The sequence below is a fragment of the Bombina bombina genome, chromosome 1 (genome assembly GCF_027579735.1).
Source record: "Bombina bombina isolate aBomBom1 chromosome 1, aBomBom1.pri, whole genome shotgun sequence".
In the NCBI taxonomy this organism is placed as follows: domain Eukaryota; kingdom Metazoa; phylum Chordata; class Amphibia; order Anura; family Bombinatoridae; genus Bombina; species Bombina bombina.
This window is the reverse complement of record NC_069499.1, coordinates 271,015,163-271,035,418: the sequence shown is the minus strand read 5'-3', so window position 1 is coordinate 271,035,418 and position 20,256 is coordinate 271,015,163. Positions and strand designations below refer to the sequence as shown.

General features: G+C 41.7%; 1 protein-coding gene across 11 annotated transcripts in view; it reads right to left on the bottom strand.

Moving 5' to 3' along the window:
- The window catches only part of RYR3 (ryanodine receptor 3), a 1,083,635-nt gene that overhangs the window by 19,401 nt on the left and 1,043,978 nt on the right, over window positions 1–20,256 (bottom strand). For all 11 annotated transcript variants that reach the window (XM_053697970.1, XM_053697969.1, XM_053697973.1 and 8 more), the window contains 2 exons: window positions 1,613–1,655; window positions 519–646 (listed from right to left, as the gene is read on the bottom strand). In XM_053697970.1, coding sequence (XP_053553945.1) covers window positions 519–646; window positions 1,613–1,655 — 171 coding nt within the window. The remainder of the gene's footprint in view (window positions 1–518; window positions 647–1,612; window positions 1,656–20,256) is intronic.

The window sequence follows — 20,256 nt, the reverse complement described above, 5'->3', positions numbered from 1 at the left end:
GAGCAAATGCCCATACAAGTACTTGTATATGCAGGGTAGAGAGCCCCCTCTGGAATTGCAGCATTTGACAAGCTGTGCAGGATTCTAAATTTGTTTGGGTGGAAAAATGATCACATTTAAATGATATGGAGATTATTTCAAGAATGGCACCTCAAGGTCAAGGCTATGCAAACTGCTTAAACGTGTCTGATCCCTGGGCTAATGACTATATGTAAATTACAGGCACGTGACCATTATATGGGGAATACAGGCTCGTAAGTGGCAGATCTGCATTGTGCGCTCCTGAATGAATGAAGAATAAACTTACTTAGACTATACATAATAGAAATAAGATACATTGTGTTTTAAAAACTGTGGGATAATTTATTAAAAATGCTGAGCTGGAAAGTCTTTACCCTGGTAATTTCTAATTGATAACAGACAAATCTATGAGTGACACAATTAACCGTCTAGCAAAGAGAAATTCTCTTGCGCATAGTAACAATATTATACTTATTGTAAGGATAAACATTACAAACCATGACACCAAAGATCCCTCTTCTGATTTGGTCTTTTCTACAGGGCTAAAATCCAATGCGTTTTTATCCAATCCCAGGAGCTCTGCGATTCTGTCTGCCCCATACAGGTCGCCGTACTTGTTAATAACCTAAGCAGAACAAGAGACTCAGAATGTGTATTGCTAAAAGAATCATTCAGTGAAACAATCTTCTGCCAGCCAGTATATATAATAGAGGATAACTGGGAAATTCAAAATAGTAGGGCAGTGAGACAATGTGTCCAAACTATATCAAACACTACAAGTGAACCACTTTAAGAAACATTTAAAATGTCTGACATAATGTAGCTAGTAATAGCTAATATAGTATCCAATGCTCAAAACAATGATGGTTAAATGGAAACAACTGAGGAAATATCTGATGTTTACTTCAAAAGAGAGCAGCTATGGGCAGAAATGTGATCAGCACAACATCATATAATCGGCTTACACTAAAGTATTATGGAATTAACCGTGCATATATATTGAGCATCTATACCACTTGCATCTACTTATTGTGTTTGTTTTTGTTGACTGTGCAGCCTGATAAACTGGGGTTTTCTTTTTGATTGGTTGCACTAGGATTGTCCTAATGAATTGTCCTAATGAAAAGTTTTATCCCGACTGAAACACTCCCACATGAACATCAAGAACATGTCTGACTATTACTCATAGACTATCGCTTTCTCCCTGACTACTCACAGATCCTAATAGCCAATTACAGATAACATGACTTTTCCCCTCATTGCCCAAATATATGACCCAATCGCCACAATTAACCCTTACACATTTCAACCATTTTATTATTTTATCTTCCTGATAATGATTTATAAATATCACTGTATCCAACAACCTCCTTTTCCAATCCACCACTCATATATCATCTCCAGAAGGTGTCACTCATTGCCCCCTAACAAGAGTCCATGACGTAATGCCATGAACTATCTAAGCATATTGTCAGCAATTACACTGTAACTATATTTCCTATCCTTATTTAAACCATTAGTTTACACTTGAGATACTAATCTACTTTGAATGACCACTTGAACAAAAATTCAATAGTTTAAGACCACTTACCTTCCTTTTAACAAATTTATCCCAGTAATTGTTAGGGAACGACCTAGAAAAAAACCCAGAATAAGATGTCATTTAAGTCATTTAAAGCAATTTCCAGGAACATGTGTGAAATGAACTCACAGCTAAGGATTCATATGATTAAATTAACCCCATGTCTGCTGGAGATGGCAGCAACATATACAACCTGGTCCTGGTACTAGGACTTGCAAATCCTTTACTAATTTTATTGTACAGTGAGTATTTTCACAGGTGAAGACGTTTTAATTAATTAATTATTTTCTATTTATTACAGCGAGCATATATAATTGTGCCTGCTAGACGTTTAGTTCACCAATGTATATTCTAAACACGCTATATATGAGTTTTTAATACTCTTAACAGCTTAAACAATAATTTTTAGCAAATTTTAAGGAAATATCATAAACAAATATAACTCGTCTAGAAATACCTCATTACAGAATGTGGTTTTCCTTAAAGGAAACATTTTATTTGATGATTCAGACAGCACCTGCAATTATAAATACCTTTCCGATTTGTTTCTATTATCCAATTTTCTTTCTTCTTTTGGTATCCTTTGTTGAAAAGCATACCTAGGTAAGCTCAGTAGCAGAAATGCACTACTAGGAGTTAGTCGCTGATTGGCGGCTGCACATATATGCCTCTTCTCACTCGCTCACTAGATGTGATCAGCTAGCTCCCAGTAGCGCAATGCAGCTCCTTCAACAAAGGATAGCAAATTTGATAATAGATATAAATCGGCAAGTTGTTTAAAAATTGTATGCTCTGTTTGAATTATGAAAGATATGAGTTTCGTGCCCCGTTAAATAAAGATAAGGTAGCCATTATTAATATATTTTACTGTGTTTTGCTTATTGTATGGCCCCTCACAAAAGTAGTATTGAATGGGATATTTATTAAATGTATTAATAAGACAAACAATATTGGCATGATTTTCTTTACAGTGTGGAATTAAATGTATTTACACATTTTTATAGATCTTTATGTGCATATTTTATCACTAAAATGTATCTGCTAAGGTCTGGAATACACTCATGGATCTTAAAAAAAATAATAATTTATGCTTACCAGATAAATTCCTTTCCTATCGGATAGTGAGAGTCCACGGCTTCATTCCTTACTGTTGGGAAATACAACACCTGGCCACCAAGAGGAGGCAAAGACACCCCAGCCAAAGGCTTAAATATCCCTCCCACTTCCTCATCACCCCAGTCATTCTGCCGAGGGAACAAGGAAAAGTAGGAGAAACATTAGGGTATAAATGGTGCCAGAAGAATAAATAAAAATAAAATAAATAGGGGACCGCCCATAGACAAGAAAAAAACGGGCTGGGCCGTGGACTCTCCCTATCCGGAAGGAAAGGAATTTATCTGGTAAGCATAAATTATGTTTTTCTTCCTAAGATAGGGAGAGTTCACGGCTTCATTCCTTACTGTTGGGAAAACTATACCCAGAGGACACTGAATTAATAACTGGAGGGAACAATTAGAAAGAGGCGGGCCCTATTCTGAGGGCACCACAGCCTGCAAAACCTTTCTGCCGAAAGCTGCTTCAGCCAAAGGAAAAACATCAAACTTGTAAAATTTTGAAAAAGTGTGTAAGGAGGACCAGGTAGCCGCCTTACAAATCTGACCCATAGAGGCCTCGTTCTTAAAGGGACAGTCTACACCAGAATTGTTATTGTTTTAAAAGATAGATAATGCCTTGTTTACCCATTCCCTAGTTTTGCATAACCAACACAGTTATATTTATATATTTTTTACCTCTGTGATTATCTTGTAACTAAGCCTCTGCAGACTGCCCCTTTATTTGTTCTTTTGACAAACTTGCAGTTTAGCCAATCAGTGATGGCTCCCAGGTAACTTCACGTGCATGAGCACAGTGTTATCTATATGAAAAACAGGAATTAACACCCTCTAGTGGTGAAAAACCTGTTAAAATGCATTCTTAAGAGGCGGCCTTTAAGGTCTAAGAAATTAGCATATGAACCTCCTAAGTTAAGCTTTCAACTAAGAATACCAAGAGAACAAAGAAAAATTGGTGATAAAAGTAAATTGGAAAATTGTTTAAAATTACATGCCCTATCTGAATCATGAAAGTTTTTTTTGGACTAGACTGTCCCTTTAAAGGTCCAAGAGGAAGCCACTGCTCTAGTGGAATGAGTCGTTATCCTCTCAGGAAGACGATGTCCCACTGTCTCGTATGTTAAGCGTATGACACTCCTTAACCAAAAAGATAGGAAAATTAAAGTAGCCTTCTGCCCCTTATGCTTCCCCGAATAGACAACAAACAAAGAGGAAGATTGTCTAAACGCCTTAGTAACCTGAAGATAGAACTTCAAGGCGCGAACCACATCCAAATTGTGAAGTAAGCGTTCCTTCGATGAAGAAGGATTAGGACACAAGGAAGGAAACACAATCTCCTGATTGATGTTGCGATCTGACACAACCTTAGGAAGAAAACCTAATTTAGTATGTAACACTGCCTTATCTGCATGATCAGGTAAGGAGGCTCACATTGCAAAAAGATTTAATGTCAACGAAATGCAGAGGCTCAAACGGAACCTGTTGCAAAACCCGAAGAACAAGAGGTTATGCCTTAAAAATGGACTGCACGTCTGGAAGCTCAGCCAGTCTCTTATGCAATAAAACTGACAGGGCTGTAATCTGTCCCCTCAGGGAACTAGCATAACCTTAACTCTGTGCTAGGAAAAAACCATGCTCTTCACACCAGAATAAGTAGGTCCTCCACACCTTGTGGTAGATACGCCGAGTAACTGGTTTACGAGCTTGAATAAGAGTATCAATGACACTCTCAGAGAAATCTCTGTTAGCTAAGACTAAGCGTTCAATCTCCATGCAGTCAGCCTCAGAGAATTTTGATGAACAAATGGACCTTGTATTAGCAAGTCTCTGTGACAAGGTAACTTTCACGGAGGAGATGAGGACATCCCCACTAGATCTGCGAACCACGTCCTTCGCAGCCACGATGGAGCAATCAGGATTACTGATACCTGCTCCTGCTTGATGCAGACCACCACTCAAGAAAGAAGCGGTAATGGAGGAAAAATATATATGAGTTTGAACCTCCAGGGCTAGTGCATTTATTAGATCCGCTTGGGGATCCCTCGACCCTTACCTGGGTAGCTTGGTAATGAGACGGGACGCCATGAGATCTATCTCCGGCGTCCCCAACTGGCTGCATATCTCTGCAAACACCTAGGGATGGAGAGACCATTCCCCTGGATGGAAGGATTGCCTGCTGAGATAATCCGCACTTGGAATGTGGATCGCTGACACTGAACAGCTGTGGGCCTCCACCCACTCCAGAATCGGAGATACTTCCTTCATTGCCAAGGAACTTATCATTCCCCCCGATGGTTGGAGAGCGATTCTCGCGACCGGCTGTCTAATACAATCTGTTGAGACAGATCTTATTCTTATCGCTGTTCCACTGCCTCAGCATGCACAGTTGTAAAGGTCTGAGATGGAACCTGGCAAAAGGATTGATGTCCATGCAGGACACCATGAGACCAAATCACCTCCATACACTGAGCCACAGAGGAAGTCAAGGAGGTCCAGAGGGCAAGACATGCCGAAGATAGCTTGCAACATCTCTGGTCTGTTAGAAATATCCTCATGGATATGGAGTCTATTATAGTACCCAGGAATTCCACCCTGGTACTTGGGATAAGAGAACTTTTTTCCAAGTTTATCTTCCATCCATGTGATCTAAGAAGACTGAGAAGGGACTCCAAGAATTCTATCGCAAGATGAAAGGCTAGTGCTTGCAATATGGGGCTACTGCTAGAAGAGCCCCCAGAATCTTCGTAAAGGTTCTCGGAGCAGTAGCTAGGCCAAATGGAAGGGCAATGAACTGGAAGTGCTGGTTCTGGAATGCAAACCTCAGGAACTAAAAGTGTTCCCTGTGGATTGGAACATGAAGGTAAGCGTCCTTCAGATCTATAGTGATCATAAACTGGCCTTCCTGAATTAAAGGAAGGATGGACCTTAACATCTCCATCTTGAAGGAAGGGACACTAAGAAATTTGTTTAAGCACGTTAGGTCCAGAATTGGGTGGAAAGTTCCCTCCTTCTTTGGGACCACAAAAAGGTTTGAATAAAACCCCAAACCTCTTTTTTCGATAGGCACCAGGACAACAATTCTTAAAGCGGATAGATCCTGAAAGCACCCTAGAAAGGCATTCCTCTTTTCTGGTCTGGTAGAAAGATTCAAGAGAAGGACTCTGCCCCTTGGCGGATGAGATTTGAAGCCTATCTTGTATCCCTGAGATACCACCTCCAGGACCCACGGATCCTGTATGTCCTTGAACCAGGCGTCTGATAAAAGAGACAGTCTGCTCCCTACATGATCCAATCCCGGATCGAGGGCCGTCCCTTCATGCCGATTTGTTTTCGGCAGGCTTCTTATTCTGCTTGGATTTATTCCAGGACTGAGCCAGCTTCCAAGTATACTTGGGTTGTTCGGGCTTGGAGGAGGATTGTTGTGGTTGGGATTTGTCAGAATGAAAGGAACGAAAATTAGAAGATTGTCGTCTATTAGACTTGTTCTTCTTATCTTGCGGTAGGAAGGCACCCTTGCCTCCGGTAACCGTAGAAATAATGGAGTCCAGGCCTGGACCAAATAAAATCTTTCCCTTGATGGGAAGAGAAAGGAGTCTGGACTTAGAAATCATTTCCACAGACCAAGACTTCAACCAGAGCGCCCGGTGGGCTAGGACCGCAAAGCCAGAGTCCTTTGCATTTAGGAGAATAATTTGCATGTTCGTTCACAGATAAAAGAACTAGCAATTCTCAGAGCTTTAATTCTGTCTTGATTATCCTCGAGGAGAGACTCCACCTTAATGAGTTCAGACAAAGAGTCGCACCAGTAGGTAACCGCTCTGGCAACCGCGGCAACTGCAGCCGCCAATTGAAACAAAAATCCCGTATTTTGAAACATCTTTCTCAGAAAGGTTTCCATTTTCTTATCCATCAGCTCTCTCAAGGAAGAACTATCCTCAAGAGGTATAGTAGTACGTTTAGCAAGCGAAGAGATAGCACCATCCACCTTAGGAATGGAGCCCCACAAATCCAGCTGAGAGTCCGGGGCCAGGAACAACTTTTTTTAAAAGTAGACGAGGGGAAAAGGAAGAACCAATTCTTTCCCATTCGTTCTTAATAATGTTCACCATCTTAACCAGCACAGGAAAAGTCAAAGGAACTTTCCTGTCTTCATAAACTCTGTCTAATTTAGGTATCACAGGTTCTTCAGGCAGCGTGGCCTCTGGAACTTCTAACGTAGACAGAACCTTCTTTAATAAAAAATGCAAGCGCTCAATTTTAAATCTGAAGGACAGTTCCTCTGCAGTAGGAGGCTTAGACGCTAAGGACTCCGACCCAGAAAGTTCACCCTCTGAAGCATCATCGGATAACTGGGACATAATAGCTAAATCCGATAAATATTTAGAGGACTCCGGGTTAGTAGAGCTATGTTTAACCTTTATCTTGCGTTTGTTAGAGCGAGGCAATGCAGTGAGGGCCGCAAACACAGCGGTTTGCAAAGTACGCAGGAATAAGGCCCCCTCTGGATGGAGGATTAGATGTGCTACCGGGAACTGCATATGGATAATGTAGCAAGGGTAGTAATCTCACAAGACGCCGAGTCCTGAGAGGTAGACAGCTCAGAGGGACTGAGAGCCTTAGCAGGCTTGTCTCCCATCTTAGATTTTATAACGGTGTTAAGGCATGTGAAACATAATTAAGTGGGCGGGAAAACCACGGCCTCCTCACAATATAAACAGGTATTATTTAGTACAGAAAGAGTACCTTCTAAAATGTCAGAGTCCTCCATAGCTCAGGTTATACCCAGAGAAGGACAAGAAAAATGTTTTTTTATTATAGAAAAGTGCACCTTTATACTCCCAATGGCTGGGGCACTCACCACCTCCTAGACCCAGATAGTTAAGAGGAAACGTTCTCCTAAGGTTCTCAGCCGGAATGGAGAAAATGAACATTGACCACACCCGGTCACATGGAGTGCAAGACAGTACTTTCCCTGTTATTACAAGTAATCTGTGCAACACTTTCAAAAACTAAAGTGAAACCCGTTTGTGCCAGCAAAAAACACAGTCTATCAGCCCAGGAAAAAAATCACACAAAGCAGCATGTAAATAATTAATACACTGATTAATTAACCCCAACTGTTCAATAAACCCCCTTCAGAGGATATTAACCCTGGATCCTATCAAGGTATAAAGGAACCACTCTGTGACCCTGTTGTAGCGTTTTATGTGTAAAAATTGAAAAAATCTTACCTCCAGGATCCATGCTGTGGAACAGAACACAGCCTCTCAATTGTGACAGTCTTATAGCAGCGCTCCTGACATGGACTTGAGTGAAAGAAAGCAGGCAGTGAAACTCGTCAACACTGATTGCGTAGGAGCTACTAGCAGTAGTCTGGATGGCTTCGCAGAAAAACTTTCCCTGCATCTCCAGACTCTAACTTTCACCAATACTCTCACTGAGAGGTTGAAATGGCTACTTCAAACTCCAGTCCTATCTCGAAGGGCAGATACCTTTTTTCAGGACTCTACGAATCTTCTGACACTTCTCTGCCACCTCCTAATGTGACGAAAGGCAAAAAATGACTGGGGTGATGAGGAAGTGGGAGGGATATTTAAGCCTTTGGCTGGGGTGTCTTTGCCTCCTCCTAGTGGCCAGGTGTTGTATTTCCCAACCGTAAGGAATGAAGCCGTGGACTCTCCCTATCTTAGGAAGGAAATGCAATACTGTGAATTATTCCTAAAACACAAATAAACAAAGACTATTGACCATTCTTGCTTTCATCCACCTGAATTACTAACTAGTGTGTTACAGCACAATAAGTTAATTTCTTGGACAGGCAGGATTAAACAACTATGGTCTAGTATAAGATTCACTTATATATAAGAAAAATAAAGATGCTGTGATCAGTGAGCTACCCCATAATCCATTCAACACAAATACACTAATGGCTAGATTACGAGTTTTGCGTTAAAATGAAAAAGCAGCGTTAACAAGTCCTAACGCTGCTTTTTCACTACCACTGCTATTACGAGTCTTGCAGGTTTAGGGGCACCGCACACTTCTTTGGCCTTACCGCAAACCGACTTACGTAAACTTCGTAAACCCTTTTTCTATGGGACTTCCATAGTGCCGTTATTACGAGTCTGTCCTGGGAGGCCAAAAAGTGAGCGGTGCACCCTCTACCTCCAAGATTCCTAAAGCATTTTAAAGTCAGCAGTTATAAGTTTTACAAACAAAACTCATAACTAAAGTGCTAAAAAGTACACTAACACCTATAAACTACCTATTAACCCCTAAACCGAGGCCCTCCCGCATTGCAAACACAAATACAATTTTTAACCCCTAATTTGCCACTCCGGACGGCTGCCACTAGAATAAACATATTAACCCCTAAACCGCCGCACTCCCGCCTCCCAAACACTAGTTAAATATTATTAACCCCTAATCTGCCACCCCTAACATCGCCACCACCTACATTATACTTATTAACCCCTAATCTGCCGTCCCCAACGTCGCCGCCATTATATTAAATGTATTAACCCCTAAATCTAAGTCTAACCCTAACACCCCCTAACTTAAATATAATTTAAATAAATTTAAAGAAAATTACTATAATTAACTAAATTATTCCTATTTAAAAATAAATACTTACCTATAAAATAAACCCTAAGCTATAACTAATAGTTGCATTGTAGCTAGCTTAGGGTTTATTTTTATTTTACAGGCAAATTTGTATTTATTTTAACTAGGTAGAATAGTTATTAAATAGTTATTAACTATTTAATAACTACCTAGCTAAAATAAATACAAATTTACCTGTAAAATAAAACCTAACCTAAGTTACAATAACACCTAACACTACACTACAATTAAATAAATTAACTAAATTAAATACAATTAAATAAATTAAATGAGCTAAATCACAAAACCCCCCCACTAAATTACAGAAAATAAAAAACAAATTACAGGTCTTTAAACTAATTACACCTAATCTAATAGCCCTATCAAAATAAAAAAGCCCCCCCCAATAAAAAAACCCCTTAAACTAAACTATCAATAGCCCTTAAAAGGGCCTTTTGCAGGGCACTGCCCCAAAGTAATCAGCTCTTTTACCTGTAAAAAAAAAAAAATACAAACAACCCCCCCAACAGTAAAACCCACCACGCACACAACCATCCCCCCCATATAAAAACAGAATTTATGCTTACCTGATAAATTACTTTCTCCAACGGTGTGTCCGGTCCACGGCGTCATCCATAACTTGTGGGAATATTCTCTTCCCCAACAGGAAATGGCAAAGAGCACAGCAAAAGCTGTCCATATAGTCCCTCCTAGGCTCCGCCCACCCCAGTCATTCGACCGACAGACAGGAGAAAAACAGGAGAAACCATAATGTGCCGTGGTGACTGTAGTTAAAGAAAGAAATTCATCAAACCTGATTAAAAAACCGGGCCGTGGACCGGACACACCGTTGGAGAAAGTAATTTATCAGGTAAGCATAAATTCTGTTTTCTCCAACATTGGTGTGTCCGGTCCACGGCGTCATCCATAACTTGTGGGAACCAATACCAAAGCTTTAGGACACGGATGAAGGGAGGGAGCCAATCAGGTTACCTAAACAGAAGGCACCGCGGCTTGCAAAACCTTTCTCCCAAAAATAGCCTCCGAAGAAGCAAAAGTATCAAATTTGTAGAATTTGGTAAAAGTGTGCAGGGAAGACCAAGTCGCTGCCTTACATATCTGATCAACAGAAGCCTCGTTCTTGAAGGCCCATGTGGAAGCCGCAGCCCTAGTAGAGTGAGCTGTGATGCGTTCGGGAGGCTGCCGTCCGGCAGTCTCATAAGCCAATCGGATGATGCTTTTCAGCCAAAAGGAAAGAGAGGTAGCAGTAGCTTTTTGACCTCTCCTCTTGCCAGAATAAACGACAAACAGAGAAGACGTTTGTCTGAAATCCTTTGTTGCTTCTAAATAGAACTTTAAAGCACGAACTACATCTAAATTGTGTAACAAACGTTCCTTCTTTGAAACTGGATTCGGACACAAAGAAGGTACAACTATTTCCTGGTTAATATTCTTGTTGGAAACAACCTTTGGAAGGAAACCAGGTTTAATACGCAAAACAACCTTATCTGAATGGAACACCAGATAGGGCGGATTACACTGCAGAGCAGATAACTCAGAAACTCTTCTAGCAGAAGAAATAGCAACCAAAAACAGAACTTTCCAAGATAACATCTTGATATCTATGGAATGTAGAGGTTCAAATGGAACCCCTTGAAGAACTGAAAGAACTAAATTCAGACTCCAGGGAGGAGTCAAAGCTCTGTAAACAGGCTTGATCCTGACCAAAGCCTGAACAAAAGCTTGAACATCTGGCACAGCTGCCAGTCGTTTGTGTAACAAGACAGATAAAGCAGAAATGACTGTAGTTAAAGAAAGAAATGAATTTCTTTCTTTAACTACAGTCACCACGGCACATTATGGTTTCTCCTGTTTTTCTCCTGTCTGTCGGTCGAATGACTGGGGTGGGCGGAGCCTAGGAGGGACTATATGGACAGCTTTTGCTGTGCTCTTTGCCATTTCCTGTTGGGGAAGAGAATATTCCCACAAGTTATGGATGACGCCGTGGACCGGACACACCGTTGGAGAAAGTAATTTATCAGGTAAGCATAAATTCTGTTTTCTCCAACATTGGTGTGTCCGGTCCACGGCGTCATCCATAACTTGTGGGAACCAATACCAAAGCTTTAGGACACGGATGAAGGGAGGGAGCCAATCAGGTTACCTAAACGGAAGGCACCGCGGCTTGCAAAACCTTTCTCCCAAAAATAGCCTCCGAAGAAGCAAAAGTATCAAATTTGTAGAATTTGGTAAAAGTGTGCAGGGAAGACCAAGTCGCTGCCTTACATATCTGATCAACAGAAGCCTCGTTCTTGAAGGCCCATGTGGAAGCCGCAGCCCTAGTAGAGTGAGCTGTGATGCGTTCGGGAGGCTGCCGTCCGGCAGTCTCATAAGCCAATCGGATGATGCTTTTCAGCCAAAAGGAAAGAGAGGTAGCAGTAGCTTTTTGACCTCTCCTCTTGCCAGAATAAACGACAAACAGAGAAGACGTTTGTCTGAAATCCTTTGTTGCTTCTAAATAGAACTTTAAAGCACGAACTACATCTAAATTGTGTAACAAACGTTCCTTCTTTGAAACTGGATTCGGACACAAAGAAGGTACAACTATTTCCTGGTTAATATTCTTGTTGGAAACAACCTTTGGAAGGAAACCAGGTTTAGTACGCAAAACAACCTTATCTGAATGGAACACCAGATAGGGCGGATTACACTGCAGAGCAGATAACTCAGAAACTCTTCTAGCAGAAGAAATAGCAACCAAAAACAGAACTTTCCAAGATAACATCTTGATATCTATGGAATGTAGAGGTTCAAATGGAACCCCTTGAAGAACTGAAAGAACTAAATTCAGACTCCAGGGAGGAGTCAAAGCTCTGTAAACAGGCTTGATCCTGACCAAAGCCTGAACAAAAGCTTGAACATCTGGCACAGCTGCCAGTCGTTTGTGTAACAAGACAGATAAAGCAGAAATGACTGTAGTTAAAGAAAGAAATGAATTTCTTTCTTTAACTACAGTCACCACGGCACATTATGGTTTCTCCTGTTTTTCTCCTGTCTGTCGGTCGAATGACTGGGGTGGGCGGAGCCTAGGAGGGACTATATGGACAGCTTTTGCTGTGCTCTTTGCCATTTCCTGTTGGGGAAGAGAATATTCCCACAAGTTATGGATGAAGCCGTGGACCGGACACACCGTTGGAGAAAGTAATTTATCAGGTAAGCATAAATTCTGTTTTCTCCAACATTGGTGTGTCCGGTCCACGGCGTCATCCATAACTTGTGGGAACCAATACCAAAGCTTTAGGACACGGATGAAGGGAGGGAGCCAATCAGGTTACCTAAACGGAAGGCACCGCGGCTTGCAAAACCTTTCTCCCAAAAATAGCCTCCGAAGAAGCAAAAGTATCAAATTTGTAGAATTTGGTAAAAGTGTGCAGGGAAGACCAAGTCGCTGCCTTACATATCTGATCAACAGAAGCCTCGTTCTTGAAGGCCCATGTGGAAGCCGCAGCCCTAGGAGAGTGAGCTGTGATGCGTTCGGGAGGCTGCCGTCCGGCAGTCTCATAAGCCAATCGGATGATGCTTTTCAGCCAAAAGGAAAGAGAGGTAGCAGTAGCTTTTTGACCTCTCCTCTTGCCAGAATAAACGACAAACAGAGAAGACGTTTGTCTGAAATCCTTTGTTGCTTCTAAATAGAACTTTAAAGCACGAACTACATCTAAATTGTGTAACAAACGTTCCTTCTTTGAAACTGGATTCGGACACAAAGAAGGTACAACTATTTCCTGGTTAATATTCTTGTTGGAAACAACCTTTGGAAGGAAACCAGGTTTAGTACGCAAAACAACCTTATCTGAATGGAACACCAGATAGGGCGGATTACACTGCAGAGCAGATAACTCAGAAACTCTTCTAGCAGAAGAAATAGCAACCAAAAACAGAACTTTCCTAGATAACATCTTGATATCTATGGAATGTAGAGGTTCAAATGGAACCCCTTGAAGAACTGAAAGAACTAAATTCAGACTCCAGGGAGGAGTCAAAGCTCTGTAAACAGGCTTGATCCTGACCAAAGCCTGAACAAAAGCTTGAACATCTGGCACAGCTGCCAGTCGTTTGTGTAACAAGACAGATAAAGCAGAAATGACTGTAGTTAAAGAAAGAAATGAATTTCTTTCTTTAACTACAGTCACCACGGCACATTATGGTTTCTCCTGTTTTTCTCCTGTCTGTCGGTCGAATGACTGGGGTGGGCGGAGCCTAGGAGGGACTATATGGACAGCTTTTGCTGTGCTCTTTGCCATTTCCTGTTGGGGAAGAGAATATTCCCACAAGTTATGGATGAAGCCGTGGACCGGACACACCGTTGGAGAAAGTAATTTATCAGGTAAGCATAAATTCTGTTTTCTCCAACATTGGTGTGTCCGGTCCACGGCGTCATCCATAACTTGTGGGAACCAATACCAAAGCTTTAGGACACGGATGAAGGGAGGGAGCCAATCAGGTTACCTAAACGGAAGGCACCGCGGCTTGCAAAACCTTTCTCCCAAAAATAGCCTCCGAAGAAGCAAAAGTATCAAATTTGTAGAATTTGGTAAAAGTGTGCAGGGAAGACCAAGTCGCTGCCTTACATATCTGATCAACAGAAGCCTCGTTCTTGAAGGCCCATGTGGAAGCCGCAGCCCTAGGAGAGTGAGCTGTGATGCGTTCGGGAGGCTGCCGTCCGGCAGTCTCATAAGCCAATCGGATGATGCTTTTCAGCCAAAAGGAAAGAGAGGTAGCAGTAGCTTTTTGACCTCTCCTCTTGCCAGAATAAACGACAAACAGAGAAGACGTTTGTCTGAAATCCTTTGTTGCTTCTAAATAGAACTTTAAAGCACGAACTACATCTAAATTGTGTAACAAACGTTCCTTCTTTGAAACTGGATTCGGACACAAAGAAGGTACAACTATTTCCTGGTTAATATTCTTGTTGGAAACAACCTTTGGAAGGAAACCAGGTTTAGTACGCAAAACAACCTTATCTGAATGGAACACCAGATAGGGCGGATTACACTGCAGAGCAGATAACTCAGAAACTCTTCTAGCAGAAGAAATAGCAACCAAAAACAGAACTTTCCAAGATAACATCTTGATATCTATGGAATGTAGAGGTTCAAATGGAACCCCTTGAAGAACTGAAAGAACTAAATTCAGACTCCAGGGAGGAGTCAAAGCTCTGTAAACAGGCTTGATCCTGACCAAAGCCTGAACAAAAGCTTGAACATCTGGCACAGCTGCCAGTCGTTTGTGTAACAAGACAGATAAAGCAGAAATCTGTCCCTTCAGAGAAATCGCTGATAATCCCTTATCCAAACCTTCTTGAAGAAAAGAAAGGATCCTAGGAATTTTGATCTTACTCCATGAGAATCCCTTGGATTCACACCAACAGATATATATTTTCCATATTTTATGGTAAATTTTTCTAGTTACAGGTTTTCTGGCTTGTACCAGAGTATCTATCACAGAATGCGAAAACCCACGCTTAGATAAAATCAAGCGTTCAATTTCCAAGCCGTCAGTTGGAGGGAAACTTGATTTGGATGTTCGAATGGACCCTGTACTAGAAGATCCTGTCTCAAAGGTAGCTTCCATGGTGGAGCCGATGACATATTCACCAGGTCTGCATACCAAGTCCTGCGTGGCCACGCAGGAGCTATCAAGATCACTGAGGCCCTCTCCTGTTTGATCCTGGCTACCAGCCTGGGAATGAGAGGAAACGGTGGAAACACATAAGCTAGGTTGAAGGCCCAAGGCGCTACTAATGCATCCACTAGAGTCGCCTTGGGATCCCTGGATCTGGACCCGTAGCAAGGAACCTTGAAGTTCTGACGAGACGCCATCAGATCCATGTCTGGAATGCCCCATAATTGAGTCAACTGGGCAAATATCTCCGGGTGGAGTTCCCACTCCCCCGGATGGATTGTCTGACGACTCCGATAATCCGCCTCCCAGTTTTCCAATCCTGGGATGTGGATCACAGATAGGTGGCAGGAGTGATTCTCCGCCCATTTTATGATTTTGGTCACTTCTCTCATCGCCAGGGAACTCCTTGTTCCCCCCTGATGGTTGATGTAAGTCATGTTGTCTGATTGGAATCTTATGAATCTGGCCTTTGCTAGTTGAGGCCAAGCCCTGAGAGTATTGAATATCGCTCTCAGTTCCAGAATGTTTATCGGGAGAAGAGACTCTTCCCGAGACCATAGACCCTGAGCCTTCAGGGAGTCCCAGACCGCGCCCCAGCCCACTAGACTGGCGTCGGTCGTGACGATGACCCACTCTGGTCTGCGGAAGCTCATTCCCTGGGGCAGGTGATCCTGGGTTAGCCACCAACGGAGTGAGTCTCTGGTCTTCTGATCTACTTGAATCACTGGAGACAAGTCTGTATAGTCCCCATTCCACTGTTTCAGCATGCACAGTTGTAATGGTCTTAGATGAATTCGCGCAAAAGGAACTATGTCCATTGCTGCAACCATCAACCCTACTACTTCCATGCACTGAGCTATGGAAGGTCGTGGAACAGAGTGAAGAACTTGACAAGCGTTTAGAAGTTTTGACTTTCTGGCATCTGTCAGAAAAATCTTCATTTCTAAAGAATCTATTATTGTCCCCAAGAAAGGAACTCTTGTCGACGGAGACAGGGAACTCTTTTCTATGTTCACCTTCCACCCGTGAGATCTGAGAAAGGCCAGAACGATGTCTGTGTAAGCCTTTGCCTTTGAAAGAGACGACGCTTGTATCAAAATGTCGTCCAAGTAAGGTGCCACTGCAATGCCCCTTGGTCTTAGAACCGCTAGAAGGGACCCGAGTACCTTTGTGAAAATCCTTGGAGCAGTGGCTAGCCCGAATGGGAGAGCCACAAACTGGTAATGTTTGTCCAGAAAGGCGAACCTTAGGAACTGATGATGATCTTTGTGGATAGGAATATGTAGATACGCATCCTTTAGATCCACGGTAGTCATAAATTGACCCTCCCGGATTGAAGGTAAAATCGTTCGAATAGTTTCCATTTTGAACGATGGCACTCTGAGAAATTTGTTTAGAATCTTTAAATCCAGAATTGGTCTGAAAGTTCCCTCTTTTTTGGGAACTACAAACAGATTTGAGTAAAACCCCATTCCTTGTTCCACAGTTGGAACTGGGTGTATCACTCCCATTTTTAACAGGTCTTCTACACAATGTAAGAATGCCTGTCTCTTTATTTGGTTTGAAGATAAGTGAGACATGTCGAACCTTCCCCTTGGGGGTAGTTCCTTGAATTCCAGAAGATAACCCTGAGAAACTATTTCTAGTGCCCAGGGATCCTGAACATCTCTTGCCCAAGCCTGAGCGAAGAGAGAGAGTCTGCCCCCTACTAGATCCGGTCCCGGATCGGGGGCTACTCCTTCATGCTGTTTTGGTAGCAGCAGCAGGCTTCTTGGCCTGCTTACCCTTGTTCCAGCCTTGCATCGGTTTCCAAGCTGGTTTGGTTTGCGAAGCATTACCCTCTTGTCTAGAGGCTGCAGAGTTGGAGGCCGGTCCGTTCCTGAAATTGCGAAAGGAACGAAAATTAGACTTATTTTTGGCCTTGAAAGGCCTATCTTGTGGGAGGGAGTGGCCCTTACCCCCAGTGATGTCTGAGATAATCTCTTTCAATTCTGGCCCAAAAAGGGTTTTACCCTTGAAAGGGATATTAAGCAACTTTGTCTTGGAAGATACATCCGCTGACCAAGACTTTAGCCAGAGCGCTCTGCGCGCCACAATTGCAAACCCTGAATTTTTCGCAGCTAATCTAGCTAACTGCAAAGCGGCATCTAAAATAAAGGAATTAGCTAACTTAAGTGCGTGAATTCTGTCCATAACCTCCTCATACAGAGTCTCTCTACTGAGCGACTTTTCTAGTTCCTCGAACCAGAACCACGCTGCTGTAGTGACAGGAATAATGCACGAAATAGGTTGCAGGAGGTAACCATGCTGTACAAAAATCTTTTTAAGCAAACCCTCCAATTTTTTATCCATAGGATCTTTGAAAGCACAATTATCCTCGATAGGAATAGTAGTGCGCTTAGCTAGTGTAGAAACTGCCCCCTCGACCTTAGGGACTGTCTGCCATAAGTCCTTTCTGGGGTCGACCATAGGAAATAATTTCTTAAATATTGGAGGGGGGACAAAAGGTATGCCGGGCTTCTCCCACTCCTTATTCACTATGTCCGCCACCCGCTTGGGTATAGGAAAAGCGTTGGGGTGCACCGGAACCTCTAGGAACTTGTCCATCTTGCACAATTTTTCTGGAATGACCAGGTTGTCACAATCATCCAGAGTAGATAGCACCTCCTTAAGCAGTGCGCGGAGATGCTCTAATTTAAATTTAAATGTCACAACATCAGGTTCTGCCTGTTGAGAAATTCTACCTGAATCAGAAATTTCCCCATCTGACAAAACCTCCCTCATGGCCACTTCAGATTGGTGTGAGGGTATGACAGAGCAATTATCATCAGCGCCCTCCTGCTCTACAGTGTTTAAAACAGAGCAATCGCGCTTTCTCTGAAATGCAGGCATTTTGGATAAAATATTTGCTATGGAGTTATCCATTACTGCCGTCAATTGTTGCATAGTAACAAGCATTGGTGCGCTAGAAGTACTAGGGGCCTCCTGCGTGGGCAAAACTGGTGTAGACACAGAAGGAGATGATGTAGAACTAAGTCTACTCCCTTCATCTGATGAATCATCTTGGGCAACTTTACTATCTGTGGCAGTACTGTCCTTACTTTGTTTGGACGCTATGGCACAATTATCACACAATTTTGAAGGGGGAGATACATTGGCTTCCATACATACAGAACATAGTTTATCTGAAGGCACAGACATGTTAAACAGGCTTAAACTTGTCAATAAAATACAAAAACCGTTTTAAACCAAAACCGTTACTGTCTCTTTAATTTTTAAACAGGGCACACTTTTTTACTGAATATGTGAAAAACTATGAAGGAATTGTTCAATTTAACCACCACAGTGTCTTAAAGCATTCAAAGCATTGCACCCCAAATTTCAGACCTTTAACCCTTAAAATGACGAAACCGGAGCCGTTTACAGTTTTAACCCCTCTACAGTCCCAGCTACAGCCTTTGCTGCGACTTTACCAAACCCAGGGGGTATACGATACCAAACGAAGCCTTCTAGAAACCTTTTCAACCACTTCCAGACCCACACACATGCAGCTGCATGTCCTGCTCTCAAAAGTTACTGCGTAGTAATGGCGCGAAAATGAGGCTCTGCCTACTACATAGAAGGCCCTTCCTGACTGGGAAAGTGTCTAAACCAGTGCCTGACGTAAAAAAAAAAAAACAAAAAACGCTCCCCAAAGTGATAAAGTGTGAATTTCAACTTCAAGCTGTATAAAATGTCCAAATAAAGCAATCGATCTAGCCCATAAAAGTGTCTACCAGTTTTATAGCCCATATTAAGCCCTTTATTCTGTTTGAGACTAAGAAAATGGCTTACCGGTCCCCATGATGGGGAAAATGACAGCCTTCCAGCATTACTCAGTCTTGTTAGAAATATGGCTAGTCATACCTTAAGCAGAAAAGTCTGCCAACTGTTTCCCCCAACTGAAGTTATCTCATCTCAACAGTCCTATGTGGAAACAGCAAACGATTTTAGTTACTGCTGCTAAAATCATATTCCTCTCACAAACAGAACTCTTCATCTTTTTCTGTTTCAGAGTAAATAGCACATACCAGCACTATTTTAAAATAACAAACTCTTGATAGTAGAATAAAAAACTACAACTAAACACCACATACTCTTCACCATCTCCATGGAGATGCTGCTTGTTCAGCGGCAAAGAGAATGACTGGGGTGGGCGGAGCCTAGGAGGGACTATATGGACAGCTTTTGCTGTGCTCTTTGCCATTTCCTGTTGGGGAAGAGAATATTCCCACAAGTTATGGATGACGCCGTGGACCGGACACACCAATGTTGGAGAAATACTAACTAAAAAAACCTAAGCTCCCCATTGCCCTGAGGGCTATTGGTAGTTTAGGCTAGGGTTTTTTTTTTATTTTGGGGGGGCTTTTTTATTTTGATAGGGCTATTAGATTAGGTGTAATTAGTTTAAAGATCTGTAATTTGTTTTTTATTTTGTGTAATTTTGTGGGGGGTTTGTGATTTAGCTAATTTAATTTATTTAATTGTATTTAATTTAGTTAATTTATTTAATTTTATTTAATTTAGTTAATTTATTTAATTGTAGTGTAGAGTTAGGTGTTTTTGTAACTTAGGTTAGGTTTTATTTTACAGGTCAATTTGTATTTATTAAACCTAGGTAGTTATTAAATAGTTAATAACTATTTAATAACTATTCTACCTAGTTAAAATAAATACAAACTTGCCTGTAAAATAAAAATAAACCCTAAGCTACCTACAATGTAATTATTAGTTATATTGTAGCTAGTTTAGGGTTTATTTTATAGGTAAGTATTTAGTTTTAAATAGGATTAATGTAGTTAATGATAGTAATTTTATTTAGATTTAATTTAATTATACTTCAATTAGAGGGTGTTAGGGTTAGGGTTAGACTTAGGTTTAGGAGTTAATACATTTAGTATAGTGGCGGCAATGTTGGGGGCAGCAGATTAGGGGTTAATAAGTGTAGGTAAATTGCGGCAGATTAGGGGTTAATAAATATAATGTAGGTGGCGGCGATGTTGGAGGCTGCAGATTAGGGGTTAATAAGTATAATGTAGGTGGCGGCGGTGGTTGGGGGCGGCAGATTAGGGGTTAATAAGTGTAAGATTAGGGGTGTTTAGACTCGGGTTCATGTTAGGGTGTTAGGTGTAAACATAAAATGTGTTTCCCTATAGGAATCAATGGGGCTGCGTTACTGAGTTTTACGCTGCTTTTTTGCAGGTGTTAGACTTTTTT